Source organism: Mustela lutreola, chromosome X (assembly GCF_030435805.1).
Source record: "Mustela lutreola isolate mMusLut2 chromosome X, mMusLut2.pri, whole genome shotgun sequence".
Taxonomy (NCBI): Eukaryota; Metazoa; Chordata; class Mammalia; order Carnivora; family Mustelidae; genus Mustela; species Mustela lutreola.
In genome coordinates this window covers 106,110,476-106,126,694 of record NC_081308.1, presented here as the reverse complement: position 1 = coordinate 106,126,694, position 16,219 = coordinate 106,110,476, and the positions used below count along the sequence as shown (strand labels likewise).

Sequence of the window (16,219 nt, the reverse complement as noted above, 5' to 3'; positions counted from 1 at the left end):
GATGATGACAGCTTTGTAATAGAGCTTAAAGTCCAGAACTGTGATGCTACCAGCTTTGGTTTTCTTTTTCAACATTCCTCTGGCTATTCAGGGTCTTTACTGGTTCCATACAGATTTTAGGATTATTTGTTACATTTCTGTGGAAAAAGATGATAGTAACTTGATATGGATTGCATTAATATATATATTGCTCTAGGTAGCATAGACATTTTCACAATATTAGTTCTTCAAATTCATGAGCATGGAATGTTTTTCCTTTTCTTTTTGTCTTCCTCAATTTCTTTCTTGAGTACTCTATAGTTTTCTGAGTACAGATCCTTTGCCTCTTTGGTTAGATTTATTCCTGGGTATCTTGTGGTTTTGGGTGCAGTTGTAAATGGATCGACTCCTTAATTTCTTGTTCTTCTGTCTCATTGTTGGTGTATAGAAATGCATCTGATTTTGTGCATTGATTTTATATCTTGCCACTTTACTGAATTCCTGTATGAGTTCTAGCACTTTGGGGTGGAGTTATTTGGATTTACCACATAAAGCATCATATTCTCTGCAAAGAGTGAGAGTTTGACTTCTTTGCCAATTCGGATGCCTTTTATTTCTTTTTGTTGTCTGACTGCTGAGGCTAGGACTTCTCTTACTATGTTGAACAGCAGCGGTGTTAGTGGACATCCCTGCTGTGTTCCTGACCTTAGGGGAAAAGCTCTCAGTTTTGCCCCATAGAGAATGATATTCACTGGGGGTTTTCGTAGATGACTTTTATGATACTGAGCTGTGTACTCTTTATCCTTACACTGTGAAGAGTTTTAATCAAGAAAGGATGATGTACTTTGTCAAATACTTTTTCTGTATCTTCTGAGAGTATCATATGGTTCTTACCCTTTCTTTTATTAATGTAGTGTATCACATTGATTTGTAGATGTTGAACCCAACTTGCAGTCCAGGAATAAATTCCACTTGGTCGTGGTGAATAATTTTTTTTTTTTTTTTGTGAATGATCTTTTTAATGTAATTTTGGAACCTGTTGGCTAGTATTTTGATGATAATTTTTGCATCCATATTCATCAGAGATGTTGGTCTGTAATTTTCCTTTTTGGTGGGTTCTTTGGTTTTGGGATCAGGGTAATGCTGGCCTCATAAAATGAGTTTGGAAGTTTTCCTTCCATTTCTATTTTTTGGAACAGTTTCAGAAAATAGGTATTAATTCTTCTGTAAATATTTGGTAGGATTCTCCTGGGAAGCCATCTGGCCCTGGGCTGTTGTTGGAAGATTCTTTATTATGGCGTTATTTCCTTGCTGGTTATGGATCTCTTCAGGTTTTCTGTTTCTTTGTGGTTCAGTTTTATACATTTTATACATTTCTAGGAATGTATCCATTTCTTCCATATTGTCTAATTTGTTGGCATATAGTTGCTCATAATATGTTCTTATAATTATTTATATTTCTTCAGTGTGAGTTGTGACCTCTCCACTTTCATTCATGATTTTATTTATTTGGGTCCTTTCTCTTTTCTTTTTAATAAGTCTGGCCAGGGGTTTATCAGTCTTACTAATTCTTTCAGAGAACCAGCTCCTACTTTCATTAATCTTTTCTGCTGTTCTTTTGGTTTCTATTTCATCGATTTCTGCTCTAATCTTTATTATTTCTCTTCTCCTGCTGGGTGTTTTTTAAAAAATTATTTATTTCTTTAAAAGATTTTATTTATTTATTTGACAGACAGAGATCACAGTAGGCAGAGAGGCAGGCAGAGAGAGAGAGGGAAGCAGGCTCTCCGCTGAACAGAAAGCCCAATGCGGGGATTGATCCCAGGACCCTGAGATCATGACCTGAGCCGAAGGCAGAGGCTTAACCCACTGAGCCATCCAGGTGCCCCGTGCTGGCTCTTTTTATTCATTTCTATTCTCTCTGGTATTTCTATCAAAATAAGCAAATGTGAAACTTAAATAAAATCTTTATCGAACTCTCGAAACATGGAGATGTTTAGTTTTTTTTTGTTTCTTTAGAAATAATGTTTTTTTTAAAAGATTTTATTTATTTATTTGCCAGAGAGAGAGAGAGAGAGCGCGAGCACAGGCAGGCAGAGTGGCAGAAGGCTGAGGGAGAAACAGGCTCCCAGCCAAGCAAGGAGCCCGATGTGGGACTCGATCCCAGGACGCTGGGATCATGACCTGAGCTGAAGGCAGCCGCTTAACCAACTGAGCCACCAGGCGTCCTGTTTAGTTTTTTTGAGCTTGATTTAAAAAATACCTTTACAAGGGACTTTGATGCATACCTTATTTTATCTTTACAACAACCTGTTAAAATAAGTGCAACAGATGTTGTAAAAGATAGGGAAGTGTTATTCGCCCTACCTTTTAAGTAGAATTTCTTCAGCTTTATTCTTTTTATTTGTGTTGAGCATTTGAAGGAAATAGTTGGCTTCTGTAGAAAGGAGGAATGAATGGTAGAAAAGTAGTGTAATCCTGATTTTTCAGAATGGGAAGAGTTTTTGCTCTTATTTGTTAGGTGTTGTGCTATCTTAGGGAAGATTTCACAACACATAGGTGTCTTAGATTTTGAGACCTGTTGTAGAAGTCATGTTCCCTGCTTTACTGGTTATATTTTAGAGGATGCTTATGCTCCACTTCTCAGTTTTTTCTCCACTTTTGGAAATTTATGTTTGACTAAGAAAGAGAGGGGAAGTATTCCAATCCTCATTCCCTTGCTCCATTCCTGTGTAAAACAACCTGGATTAAACTAGATTTACTACAGTTACCTTTGTTTTTAGCTTAGGCTTTTGGTGATCAGCAGGTATAGCAGGTAAGGAGTCTTTACTTTAAATTTATCCTTTTTAAAAGTTTCTATTTAAATCGCAGTTAACACAGTGTAAGTGTAATATTAGGTATATCATATAGTGGTTCAACACTTTCATGCCACACCCAGTGCTCACAAGTGTACTCCTTTATCCCCATCACCTTTTTCACCCCTCCCCTCCCCTTTGAAGTGAGTCTAGTTCTGGCAGCTGATTTACTGTCTTTGCTACTTCCTTCTGTTGTCAGTGTACCACCAAGACTGGTAGCCCATGGGCTTCAGGGCTCTTGCTTAACTTTGTGGCAGTGACCTATTTTTAAAAAGCCTCCTGTGGGGTTTCTTTTCTATTCTTTTCAGGGTCGGCTCTACATTTTTTCCTGCAGCATTTTGATCTAGCTTGAGGTGCTTGCTTGGCAATATTGCTTTCCTAAAGGTTTGTCTTTCCTTATATCCTGTCATGTACTCTTTTAAGATATTTCTCATGTAAAAATTTTTATGCTGGGGTGCCTGGGTGGCTCAGTCAGTTGAGTGGTTGAGTGTCTGCCTTTGGCTCAGGTCATGATCTCCATTGGGCTTCCTGCTCGTCAGAGAGTCTGCTTCTCCCTCTCCCTCTGTCTCTCCCTCCCCGCCCCTGCCCCATGGCCCTCCCCACTGCTCTTTCTCTCTCTTTCTCTCAAATAAATCTTTTAAAAAAATTTATGCTATGTAAACTCTGCACTTGTTTTTGTTTCTATTTTATGTATTTGTTGACATTTCTTGTCTGTCCTTGTTTCTTCTAATTTTAGTCCTTGTGGGTTTATACCTTTTTAGTCCTTTGTTATGTTAGGAACATTTCAAAGAGATTTTCTTGAAGTTATGCTTTGATCTAACTGGGAAAGTACACACTACTTTCTTATCTTGAACGTGGCTCCTACAGAACAGGTTACATTACTGTCTGTGAAGAACAATGTGGTAGTCAACTGCAAGCTCATGATATACTTGGATATTCTTTGAATATAAAGAATTGGATCTCTTGGGCTAAACCCCTATTCTAGGCTATCAAGTGAACTCCCAACCACACTAGGCCAGAAGCACTCACATGTAACCTCAGTATAGCCTTCCCTGGCCATCCCCCTCAGCACTCCCTTTCATTCACTGTGTTTTCTTCAGAGCACTTACCACCATAAACATGAAATGCAGTTTATTCTCTCCCCTTTGGAATGTAAGCTTCACAAAAATAGTGGATTTTGTTTTGTTTAGTACCTCTAACTTCAGTGTCTGATATATAGGTGCCAAATAAATACTGATTGAAAAAAATGAATGAAAATTCTCTCTTTCTTACAGAATTTATAGTGATTCTTAGCCTCTTTCCCTTTACATGGAAGATTTTAGTAAGCTCATCTCCCTGACTCAGTGTTTGTTTCTCTCTGGCTTGCTTCTGTCCTCTCCCCCATTGTCTGAGAAAGGAATTTTTCACTGACATGAAAATTGAGATTAAGACTCCAATTCCAATGAGTACTCTCTCAGTGTTAAATTTATGGGATTTCCCCTCAATGCAGAGTCCACTCAGACCTTGTCTCATCCGGTCAGAGCAGTTCACTGCCACAGCATCTTATTTTCATAGCATCTTTGGACAAGTTTCCCCTTGTTTATTCCCATCGTTTTCTCTATAGGAGCAGTCTGGACATAATACCTCATACAAAGCTATCTCAGGTCTGATGTCCTTTACTAGCCATAGGCAGAACTGATACCTGGTTTGGGAGGTATGCATTTAAATGCACTTACAGGGGCACCTGGGTGGTTCGGTGGGTTGGGCCTCTGCCTTCGGCTCAGGTCATGATCTTGGGTTCCTGGGATCGAGGCCCGCGTTGGGCTCTCTGCTCTGTGAGGAGCCTGCTTCCTCCACACTCTCTCTTTGCCTGCCTCTCTGCCTGCTTGTGATCTCTCTCTGTCAAGTGAATGAGTGGAATCTTTGGAAAATAAATAAATAAATGCACTTACATTTCAGGGCACTTGGTCTGGTCAGGAGAAATCCTTATTTATCATCTTTAATTAAAAGCTAGTCATTTGCTCCCTAAAAGATTCTGGCACATCAAAATGTTCATATCCTAAATATAATAAACAAGGTTTATCTCCTGTCAGATAGGGACTGTTTTGTGCATGAGTCAGCAAAGAAGGAGAATCATTATGAGTCTGCATGGTGGTTGTGATCTCAAGTTTGACAGTAAATTTGAAAAACTTATTAAATGGGAATGGATAGTGATTGGTAGTCTCTTTAGCTGCCAAATCATAAACTCCACTCAAAGATGAACCTGCATCAAAATGGCAAAAGTCATCTTTTAGAAATTCAAGGAAAGATAGCAGAGATGGACACCTTTGATTGTTGAGCTAAACTATAACTCTACTCTTCTGAATGCCCTTCAAAAAAAATAATAGGCATTCCTTTTCTTTCTTTTAAATTAGGAGTCAGCAAATTTTTTCTCTAAAGGGTGAGGTAGTAAATATTTGTTTGCTTTGTGGGCCAATAAGGTTTCTGTTGCAACTACTCAACTCTGCTGATGTAGTTTGAAAGTAACCGTAGACAGTATGTAAATAAGTTGTGTTCTAGTATAACTTTTATTTACGGAAACTGAATGGATTTGACCCACAGGCCACACTATGCTGGTTTCTACTCTAAATCAAAAGAATTAGTCACGGAGCTAGCTAACTTGAGTTGAGTTTTAGGGAGTGGAAATGGTTCTTTCTGGTTTTGGGTTTAGTGGTCCAAGATCTTTTTGGTCTAGGCTCTAACCCTGTCCTACTCAACCAGAACCAGAGGCCTGTTCACCAAACCTCAGGATCTTGATTTGTTGCCTGGTATCCAAGGTTGTAGATTTGGCTAGGGGTAGGGAAAGGTATGGTGAGGACCTCTGTACCTTCAGTCTCACAAGTCCTTTTGGTCGCTTGGCAAGTAACCTGAGAAACATTAAAAACAAAAGAAGACTCCAGACTGAATGATTCTTGGGCATATTATGGGACATTTAACCATTTTGACTAAGTTACCTTGAGTGTACTTAGTATTTTATTTTTGGACCAGTCTGGATATAAGGGCCATCCAGCCTAGAAGCATCTTATCTTTGTGTCAGCTGTCTGCTCTCTCTTGAAAAAGGAAGCCAGTTGACTACCTCCTTTGCATTTTTGCTTTATTGAAGTTTCTTTACTGTATACTAGTTATGAAGAAGTTTTTTCCTGCTATGAAAAAGAAGACAGCAGTTGGTGTTCTCAAACATAGATTTTTTTTTCTTATAATTATACTTTTATAATGCATCTTTGTTTTCTGGTTCTTTCCTTGAGATGCACAGTTCTTTGCAAATACTATTTATTAGATGTAATCTAACATAGGTTTTTATTAGCCTGTTTTAGTCCATTTGGACTGCTATAATATGTTACCACAGACTGGGTAGCTTATAAATGACAGAAATGTATCTCTCACAGTTCTCGAGGCTTGAAATCCCCAAATCTGGGCGCCGACATGGTTGGGTTCTTGGTGAAGGCCTCCTCTAGGTTGCAGACTTCTGACTTCTTGTTGTATCCTCACATGGTGGAAGGGGCAGGGGAGCTCTTTTTTAAGCGCATTAATCTCATTCATGAGGGCTCTGCTCTTGTGACCTAATCACCTCTCAAAGGCCCCACTTCTGAAATATCACATTGGGGATTAGAATTTCCATAGAAGAATTTTTGGTGGGAGGGGCAGAAGCATTCAGATTACAGCATAGCCTGTTTCTAAAGTAATTCTAGATGCCAGATTATATCCTTTTGTTTAAAACATGTTTTTTTAAAAAAAGATTTTATTTATTTATTTGACAGACAGAGATCATAAGCAGGCAGAGAGGCAGGAAAAGAGAGGAGGAAGCAGGCTCCCTGCTGAGCAGAGGGCCCGATGTGGGGCTCGATCCCAGGACCCTGAGATCATGACCTGAGCTGAAGGCAGAAGCTTAATCCACTGAGCCATCCAGGTGCCCCTAAAACATGGTTTTTCTATGTCCTTTCTGTCTGGAACGTGGTGTTTGAAGTTATTCTGTTTCCTTGTCTGAAGTGTACAGGTTGAACATCTCTCCCAGGCATGTTTACAATATTACCTTGGGATTTTTGTTTCTGTTAGGAATCTCCGTTTGGCACATCATATTCCTCCAACAGCCATTGTCAGTTTAATCAGGTTTTTTTTTTTTTTTTTTTTTTTTGCTTCTAGTTGCAATCACTTGCTTTAATAATGACTAGTGTCATCTTGTCTATCTTTTGGAGAACTTCATTTTTTCAACGCATTTCTAAAAAGACGTGTCATCCAAAAAGTGTAAACTCTCTTTTAGGCATTTTATTAATCTTCATATCACAAGCATCTGGCACATATCAGGTGGTTATTTAATGTTTATTTAAATGAAATTTCAATTATTTAAATATATATAAATTATATTACTTAAATATAATTTAAATTATTTAAATGCATCTGTGGCCATTACAGCCACTTTTTTATTTTTCCACTTGTTTCCTTCAAGTATGGTTCCCTGTTTGTTCCTCAGAAGACATAAAGGCATTATATGTGTGTATATATCTCTAATGTAGCTGGTGATAGAGGTAGGGAACTTGGCTTATGATCTTTTTCAAGATCACATGACTTTTGATGTTTGGGCTAGATGAAAGCCTTTCTAAGATGGTTGAGCACAAGAGTGCTTAGGTTCTGCCATAGCTGCCATTAGAAAAAAAAAATTTTTAGAAATTCCAAGCTTACTGGTTGTTTCTACAGTCTTATTCTGTATGAAATAGTTTAACTGTTACCTAGCAGATCTTTAAGGTTTTAAAAATCATTTTCTGAATCTATGGTTTGGTTACTTTTTCCATCTTATGGAGCAAAGGTCATTCTAGTTGGTTGTCCTAAACTTGAGACACTCAATAGAATATTCATAAGCCAGTTTTTCTGTTGTGAAAGATGCAAAGGTTGATATCTGTTATAAATAAAAGTACATATCTTCAGGATGCCTGGGTGGCTCAGTTGGTTAAGCGGCTGCCTTTGGCTCAGGTCATGATCCCAGCGTCCTGGGATCGAGTCCCACATCGTGTTCCTTGCTCTACAGGGAGCCTGCTTCTCCCTCTGCCTCTGCCTGCCTGTGCTCTATCTCTTTGACAAATAAATAAATAAAATGTTAAAAAAAGTACATATCTTCTCTTTTAGATTACTGCCTTAAATTGCACCTAGAAAGAAACTGGTAGTTGACAGTGCAGATCACTGATAGAATAGCCTTGATGCAGTAATACTGTTAAAAAAAAAAACAAAACATAATGAAGGTGGTTCGCACTGTAGCACATTGAAAATATAAATTTTAGGGGTGCCTGGGTGGCTCAGTTGGTTAAGCATCTGCCCTTGGCTCAGGTCATGATCCTGAAGTCCTGGCATCAAGTCCTGCATCAGCCTCCCCTGCTCTACCCCTCACCCTGCTCGTGCTCTTTCTCTTTCACACATACTCTCTCATAAATAATAAAATCTTGAAAAGAAAAGAAACTTTAAAACAATGTGAATGAAGCACAGCATTCCCATGTAACATGTTGTTCTAGTTGTAGCTTGATGGGTAATTACAAACCAGCAATTTTTTCAAAATTATATTTAATGGATCTTTTGTCATCTATGATAGAGTATTTTTATTTGGTGATTGGATTTTTATATTTAGTAAATTAGAGCAGTTACAAAGCTGGAGAATTTGGAGGTATTTTTTTCAGTTTTGTTGAGGCATACTTGACATAAATAAACTGTATATTTCAAGTGTACAGTTTGAGTTATGTATGCATCTGTGAAAACATCATCACAGTCTAGATAATGCACATTTACCATTGTCCCCTTGCCCTAAATTTCTTCTTGCCCCTTTGCGTTTCATCTTCCTTCACTCCGTGAAGGCAACCACTGGTCTATTTTCTGTCACTATAGATTAGTTTCCATTTTTTAGAATTCTTTTATAAATGGAATCATATAATGAGTATTCTTTTTTGGTCTGGCTTTTTTCATTCAGCATAATTATTTTGTGATTCATCCATGTTTTTGCTTCTATTATTAGTTCTTTCCTTGTTATTTCTGAGTAATAGTCTACTGTATATACTACAGTTACAGTGTAATACAGTTTATCCATTTACATGCTGGTAGACATTTGAGTGTGTACTATTATAAAGAAAGTTGTTTAATAAAGACATTTGTACAAGTCTTTGTATGAACATAGACATTTCTCTTGGGTAAATACTTAGGAATGAAAAAAATACTTAAGAATGAAATGGCTGGGTCATATAAACAGAGTTATAAGTTGAATTTTTAAGGAAATTGCCAGTTTTACAAAGTAGTGCCATTTGACATTTTATATTTCCACCAACAGCCTTTAAAAATTCCATTTGCAGGGGGTGCCTGGGTGGCTCAGTTGGTTAAGCTACTGACTACCTTTGGCTAAGGTCTTGATCCTGGAGTCCCGGGATTGGGCTCCCTGCTCAGCAGGGAGTTTGCTTCTCCCTCTGACCCTCCCCCTCCATGCTTTCTCTCTCTCTCTCTCATAAATAAATCTTTAAAAAAATCCATTTGCTATTTTGGAGTCACTTCTTTATTCATAGGCCATACTTTTGGGGGGTATAGTGATGAAAATATTTAGAAGTTTTCTTCTCAGAACTTTAGGTAAATATTTCTTTGGAGAATATGTAAAAATTTGGAACTCTTTTCAGTAAGACATCATTACTGTGTTAGTCTTTTTTCCCTTTAGTATGAGAAATAGAAAATGTATTCTTAACTTTGGATTTCATAAAAAGAGGCAAGAAATACTCCTTACATTTGGAGAGGTTGGTTTTCCAAGTGATTGTTCGGATACTATGAATCAGATACTAGTTTATAGCATTTAGTGTAACTAAGTGTAGAGTTAATAGAAGTAACTCTTGAAATCTCTTATAATAGGTTATGTAAGAAATTTCTTTCAAAAATCTCTTTAGGTCATGTATAAAATACAGTGTTCAGAACTAACATTTTGAAGTTTAACACAGTTGTTTTTTCTTCCTCCAGCATTAGAAGAAATGAATATTTGTTTGCCCCAATGAGGTGGCTAGCTTGCATGGAGGTGCTATGTTTAATGAAAAATATGTAATTTAAAATAGAGTTCCATTCAGGTTGATGTGCAAGGCATATGGGAGTTGATAAAAACTGAGGGGATAGTGGCTTGATATTTTGTGCTCAGGGTTATAAGCATACATTTTATTGAGAGGAATGGTGGGTGGAACTTCTGTATTTAAATTTATTTTGCCTTTTTTTGTTGTGTGCAAATGGTTGCATTCTCATAAATTAAATGCACATATGATAGGACTGCACTATAATAAAATTATGGTGAAGCTGGATGCAAATGGAATTAATAATGTATTAAGAATAGGGTGGCTGGGACACCTGAGTGGTTCATTTGGTTAAGTGTCTGCCTTTGGCTCGGGTCATGATCCCAGGGTCCTGGGACCAAGTCCCACAGAGGGACGCCTGGGTGGCTCAATTGGTTAAGTGGCTGCCTTCAGCTCAGGTCATGATCCCAGCGTCCTGGGATCAAGTCCCACATCGGGCTCCGTGCTCATCAGGGAGCCTGCTTCTCTCCCTGTCTCTTCCTGCCACTCTGTCTGCATGTGCTCGCTCCCTCTCTCTCTGACAAATAAATAAAATCTTTAAAAAAAAAATAGATAGAAAGACAGAGATACAATTTTCTACAAGTCAGGCTCCTTGCTCAATGGGGAGCCTGCTTCTCCCTCTGCCTGCTGCTCCCCATGCTTGTGTTCCATTGGCCCTTTTGAGCTTACTCCAAGAGATTAGCAAGGGTAAGTAGCCATCAGGACCTATTCAGTGCTGTTTTTGTTTTCTTTTCTGGCTCTGCCTGGATTGTTTTCCTCCTCTCTTTGCTTGTATTATCTACATTCTTTGGTTATGTCCCCAGCTCCTTGGTGTTCTTTCATCTCTTCAGTATCAGTAGTATACTTGTTTTCTCTTTAGAATGCTGCCAAAAACCATAGATACAAATCAGTGGTGCAGTTATATTTTATAGTTTTGTTGTATATATAAGAAAAACTATGAAATGATTCTAAAAATGATGTTCTGAATTTATGAACCTGAACTTTTAACTGTTTACTGACATTCCAAATGCTTCTTAAAACATTAAAGAAAACCCTTTAGTTGCCTAACTTGTAAATGGATTGTTTGATTGTCATATTTTCCTGAGAATTAAAAATGTGGATCTCTTAATTAGCCTGAGTAGTCAAGACCTGAGAGTGTGGCATAGAAGAAAGTTTACTTGATTGTGTGTTGCAGGTCCTGGGCTCCAGCCCCAGTTTTGTTATTAACCCACTTTGTAATCCTGGGGAAGTCCTATTTCTCATCTGTAAAATGTCGGGAGTGGACTTGATCATTTTGAAAATTATAAAGGTTATCCTCTGATGCAGGGAAAGCAAACTTGTAAAGCAAGTTGTTTTTAAAAATATTTCTATCTTGTTATATAAGTTGTCCCTGAAAATTAATGATTTAATTAAAAAATGATATATAATCATTTTTGAATTTATGTATATCTCATCTGTTGCAGGATGCTTTAATCTGGATCCCAATAGAGTTTTGGATGTCATTTTAGAAGTGTTTGAATGCAGGCCAGAACATGATGACTTCTTTATATCTTTATTAGAGTCTTACATGAGTATGTGTGAACCGCAAACACTGTGTCATATTCTTGGGTTCAAATTCAAGTTTTACCAGGTAAAAAAAAAAAATGTGTGTGTGTGTGTGTATGTGTATACATATATATGTGTATATATATATACAGACATTGATAAATCACATGGTTTTGTATGTATAACTTAATTTGAATTTTATTTGTAAATGATTTGTTTCAGTTCATCCATTCTAGCAAAGCAGGTAGATAAATGGATAGCTAACAATGCTGTATGATAAGAACTGTTTTAGTAGTATGAATGATATGATGTGAAAGCCTAGAGCAAGGCATAATAAATTTTTGCTTTGGGAGAGATGGAATCAGGGAAAACTTTATAGATATAACTCTTTTTAGTCCTTGAAGGATGAGTAGGAGCTTGTTGAGAATTGTCTGTTTAGCAATAACAAATAACATGAGTGAAGACATGGCACTATGAATGTATTTAACCGATTGAAGAAATGGTACATAGTCTGGTGTGGCTGGATTGTAAGACAGAGGGAAAAGAAAGAACAGGAAGTGAATTTGGAAAGGTGGGCACACTCTGGATTGTCAAGGGCCTTAAATACCGTGTTGAATTAGAATTTTAGTATACAGGCAATGACTATGGGAATTTTTTTAAGGACGTGGATAAACTCTTGAGATGTTTTTTACATTATTTTTCACTTAAATCACTATAGTAGTTATCTAGCAAGTCTGTGCTTCTGATTATTTCTCTTTCAGTCTATCTTTCATATTATTACTTATCTTTTATTCTAAAAGAGATCCAATTGACACACTGCTCTAAAAATCTTTGCAGGATAAAATTCAAACTTCTAAATGTGGCAGAAAAGGCTCTTCACAGTCTATCCCCATTCTTTATTTCCAGCCTCATCTTTACTGTTTCTTTTCCCCTTCAGATTTAATATTCTAGTCATATTAAATTACTAGCCATTTCCTAAAGTTAGGTATAGATACTGGTATATATAGACCTCTATTTATATGCAGTTCCTTATAACTAGAAAACTTTTCTTACTCAACCCTTTCACTTGTCTTTTCTTCATCTCAAGGACTCCTATTAATTCTTTAAGATTAAGTTTACTTGCTCTGTAAAGTCTTGCTGGCACTTTACCCATGTGGAATTAGTTATTTCTTAATCTCTATCCTCAGAAAACTTGACACAGACTTCTGGCACTTAATCTCTGTTCTTATAAAACTTGACACAGACTTATAGCACTTACCAGGTTATAGTAGCATAAACTATATCTGTGTCCTTCACCAGATTGTGAGCCAGTTAGGGTGGGGTCTATATTTTACCAATTTTTCTGAATTAATTTAGCCTATAGTAAATGCTCACTAATTGTAAATGAGTGATCTGCGTTTTTAGGAAGATAGCTTTCATGATATCATGGAGGATTTTAATGTAAGAAGGCCTCTATTGTCCTTTTGGTAGAGCATTCCTGATTTGTCTACCTGTCTGGGATACTTAGTCAAGAAATAATCATTTATGGGGGCGCCTGGGTGGCTCAGTCATTGGGTGTCTGCCTTCAGCTGGAGTTATGATCCCAGGGTTCTGGGATTGAGCCCCACATTGGGCTCCCTGCTCAGCGGGAGGCCTGCTTCTCCCTCTCCCACTCCCCCTGCTGTGTTCTCTCTCTCGCTGTGTCTCTCTCTGTCAAATAAAAAAAATCTTTAAAAAAAAAAATACTCATTTATGGGATGTTTATGATATGCTGTTGTTTTGCTAGGCACTGAGTATACTCTGGTAAAGAAGGACTTTTCCTGTCCTCGGAGTTCAAATTCAGGATATTAAGACAATTTCTTTTAGGATTCTCAAGTAATACCACCTATTGCCTCTGCTTATTTTTTATTTTCCATTTTCTGGGACTTTCCAGAAGAGAAATCAGATCAGAACTTCATGTAGCATTTTGATACCAAACAAGACATATGGCAGGGTTTTCAGGCAAGAGTACTTATTCTTTGTTCAAACATTAGTCATGGCAGCTTTCCCTGTTCCTGCCAATAGTCAGGGAGTCTACTCTTAGTACAAGGAAAGAGAAGTTGAAATATTTATCATATCTTAGGAGGTACCATGATTGCTTTGGGTTTGAGAACATGAAGCCAACTGCTAAAGTGACAAGGTAGCTGAAATTTAACTTGGGTTTAATTAATTAGAATATAGGATATGGCTTTGGAGACTGTAGGTTTCAGGGCATATTACAGTGAATAATGGTGACCTACTGTATAACAACAAGCTTTATTAGTTGAAAGTTTCAGAATTTAAAAATTTTTATATGAAAATATTCCTCATAATGGTAACACTTTTGAGCTAAATTAAAATATCCCTGGGGGTTTGATAGTGTTTGAATAATCCTTTTTTTTCAATAGATTAGCCCTTTTATTATATAAGAAATACCCAGTCAAGAAACATTTGATTTAGAAATAACCTATTATCGGAAAGAGTAGCCCTCATATTGCTCTATGTAACACCATTCCTTTGTTTCTGTTGCCTGAACTATCTTATAAAAATCTGTAGTCTTAAGGACCACTGAGGGTAGAGGAAGAAATGTCAGAGATTTTCAATAATTTGTGGTCTGAGAGGTAAAGTGAGGACAACCATGAAAATGAAGAACTGCTTAGGGCACCTAAGCCTGGGAATTGGCTCCTAGGCGTATGTTGTCACCCTTTTGTATCGGTCCCTTGCCTTACTCCACCCTCCCCTCTTTTCATCACTTTCTGAAAATGTTCATTCCTCTTGTCCACAACTCAGATTTTCACTGGTTGGGAATTATTTGGATAAACAGGCTTCTTTTTTTCCCCTTAATGCTAGGATTTCTAGGCAAAGCTGATTATTTATGCCATGAAGTCAGTGAGAGTGATTTTATCCTATTTTCAACCCGGGATTGGCTATACTGGATGTTTTGACTTGGAAGAGTGGCAGGGGATGTAAGCACTTTGAAAGCAGACTTTGGAAAATTTGTCAGGCACATCTGCTTGATTTCCCTAACAGGGATGGCTATAATAGAGGGCTTAGGGACAGCATGAGGATTAGGACAAAGGACAGAAAGAAAGGAGTACTAGAATGTGTCAGGATACCAAAAGGCTAGCGTTGTCTTGTCACAGGAAAGAGAAAGGAGATGATGACTGTTACCCATATCATAGCCCCTTGATTTCTGGATTAAGAACATGACTATAGTAGTACTAGTGGTATTGTGGCTAGGCATTATTATAGCTTAAATTCACTCACTTAAGAGATATTAATCAGGGGCACCTGGGTGGATCAGTCAGTTAAGCATCCAACTCTTGATCTCAGCTCAGATTTTGATCTCAGGGTCATGAGTTCAAGCCCTGCACTGTGTGCCATGCCGGGCATGGAGCCTGCTTTTGGGGAAAAAAAAATACTGATCAGTGGGGCACCTGGCTGGCTGAGTTGGTGGAGCATGAAACTCTCAGGTTGTGAGTTTGAGCCCTGCTTTGGCTATAGAGATTACTTAAAAAAATATTTGAAGAAAAAAGTATTGATCAAGTACTTCTTATGTGCCAGGTAATGTTCTGGATGCTGGGGCTACATCTGTAAACAAATAGAAATTCTTGCCTATATTTGAGGTAAATTATATAGTATATTAGAAGGTGATCAGTGAGATGGGGCAAAAAAAATGTAGAGCAGGGTAAGGAAGAATGGGAGTGCTAGAGAAATAGGTTGCAATTTTACATGGAATAGTGAGAGTATACCTCATTGAAAAGATAAATTTAAGCAATGAAATGAAGATGTGAGGTTTAAACTCTGCAGATATCTGGGGAAGAGGCCCTATGCAAAGAGAGCAGCCAACGCAAAGACCTTAAGGTGTGAGCATGCCTGATGTGTTGGAAAACAACAAGGAGACCAATGTTTTTTGATCAGACTTTAGTAGCTGCCTCAAATGGTGACATGAGCAGTATGTGTGTATGAGAGAGAGAGAAAAGAGAGATGGAAGGTATTGTGTATATGTTTATTTTGACTGAGGTTATCAAAGAATCAATATGGTTAAGGTAGCAGTAGAAGTTGATGAGCTTCTGAATATATTTTGAAGGTGGAGCCAATTTGTTGATTGATTAGATACAGAATGTGAGAGAGTAGAGTTGGGGCTATTTCTAACTTTTTTTTTTGTACTGAGCAGCTAAAAGGATGGTGTTATTATCAAATGAGATAGAGTAAATTTCAAGTGGAATGGGTTTGGTGTACTGTGGGTAGGAGTCAGGAATTCCAGTTTTGCATATTTTAAGTTTGAGATGTCTTAGATATCCAAGTGAGATGTTGAGTAAATAACTGGATGTATAGATCTGGTATTCAGGAGAAAGGACTGGGTTAGAAATAGAAATGTAGATATCAGAAGCATGTAGATGATATTTAAAGTTGTGATACTAAATGAAATCACCAAGAGTTGGGTCTAGAGAGACAAGAGAAGAGAACCAAGGGCTGAGCCTTGGCATTCCAATGTTAAAGGCCTGGAGAAGAGGAGGAATCAGCAAAGGAGATATAGAAGTAATGCATAAGGTAAGAGGACAATAAAGAAGATGTAGCATCTTGGAAGCTAAATGGAAGAAGGAATGATGAGCTTCATTAAATGCCTCTGATAGGTCATTTAAGATAAGGACTAATATTTGGTCATTGGATTTATCATCAGGGAGGGTAAAACTAGCCATTTTTTAAAGTTGGGGTGGTGTTAAGAGAATGGGGAGAGTAAACTGGAGATAGGGTAGATGACTCTAAAGCAGT

General features: G+C 37.6%; 1 protein-coding gene across 18 annotated transcripts in view; it reads left to right on the top strand.

Moving 5' to 3' along the window:
• The window catches only part of THOC2 (THO complex subunit 2), a 113,269-nt gene that overhangs the window by 30,850 nt on the left and 66,200 nt on the right, over nucleotides 1-16,219 (top strand). For all 18 annotated transcript variants that reach the window (XR_009350102.1, XR_009350103.1, XR_009350101.1 and 15 more), the window contains exon 8: nucleotides 11,365-11,531. Coding sequence is in view for 14 of the 18 variants with exons in the window: in XM_059158564.1 (XP_059014547.1) it covers nucleotides 11,365-11,531 (167 nt within the window). In the remaining 4 variants the exon portion in view is untranslated. The remainder of the gene's footprint in view (nucleotides 1-11,364; nucleotides 11,532-16,219) is intronic.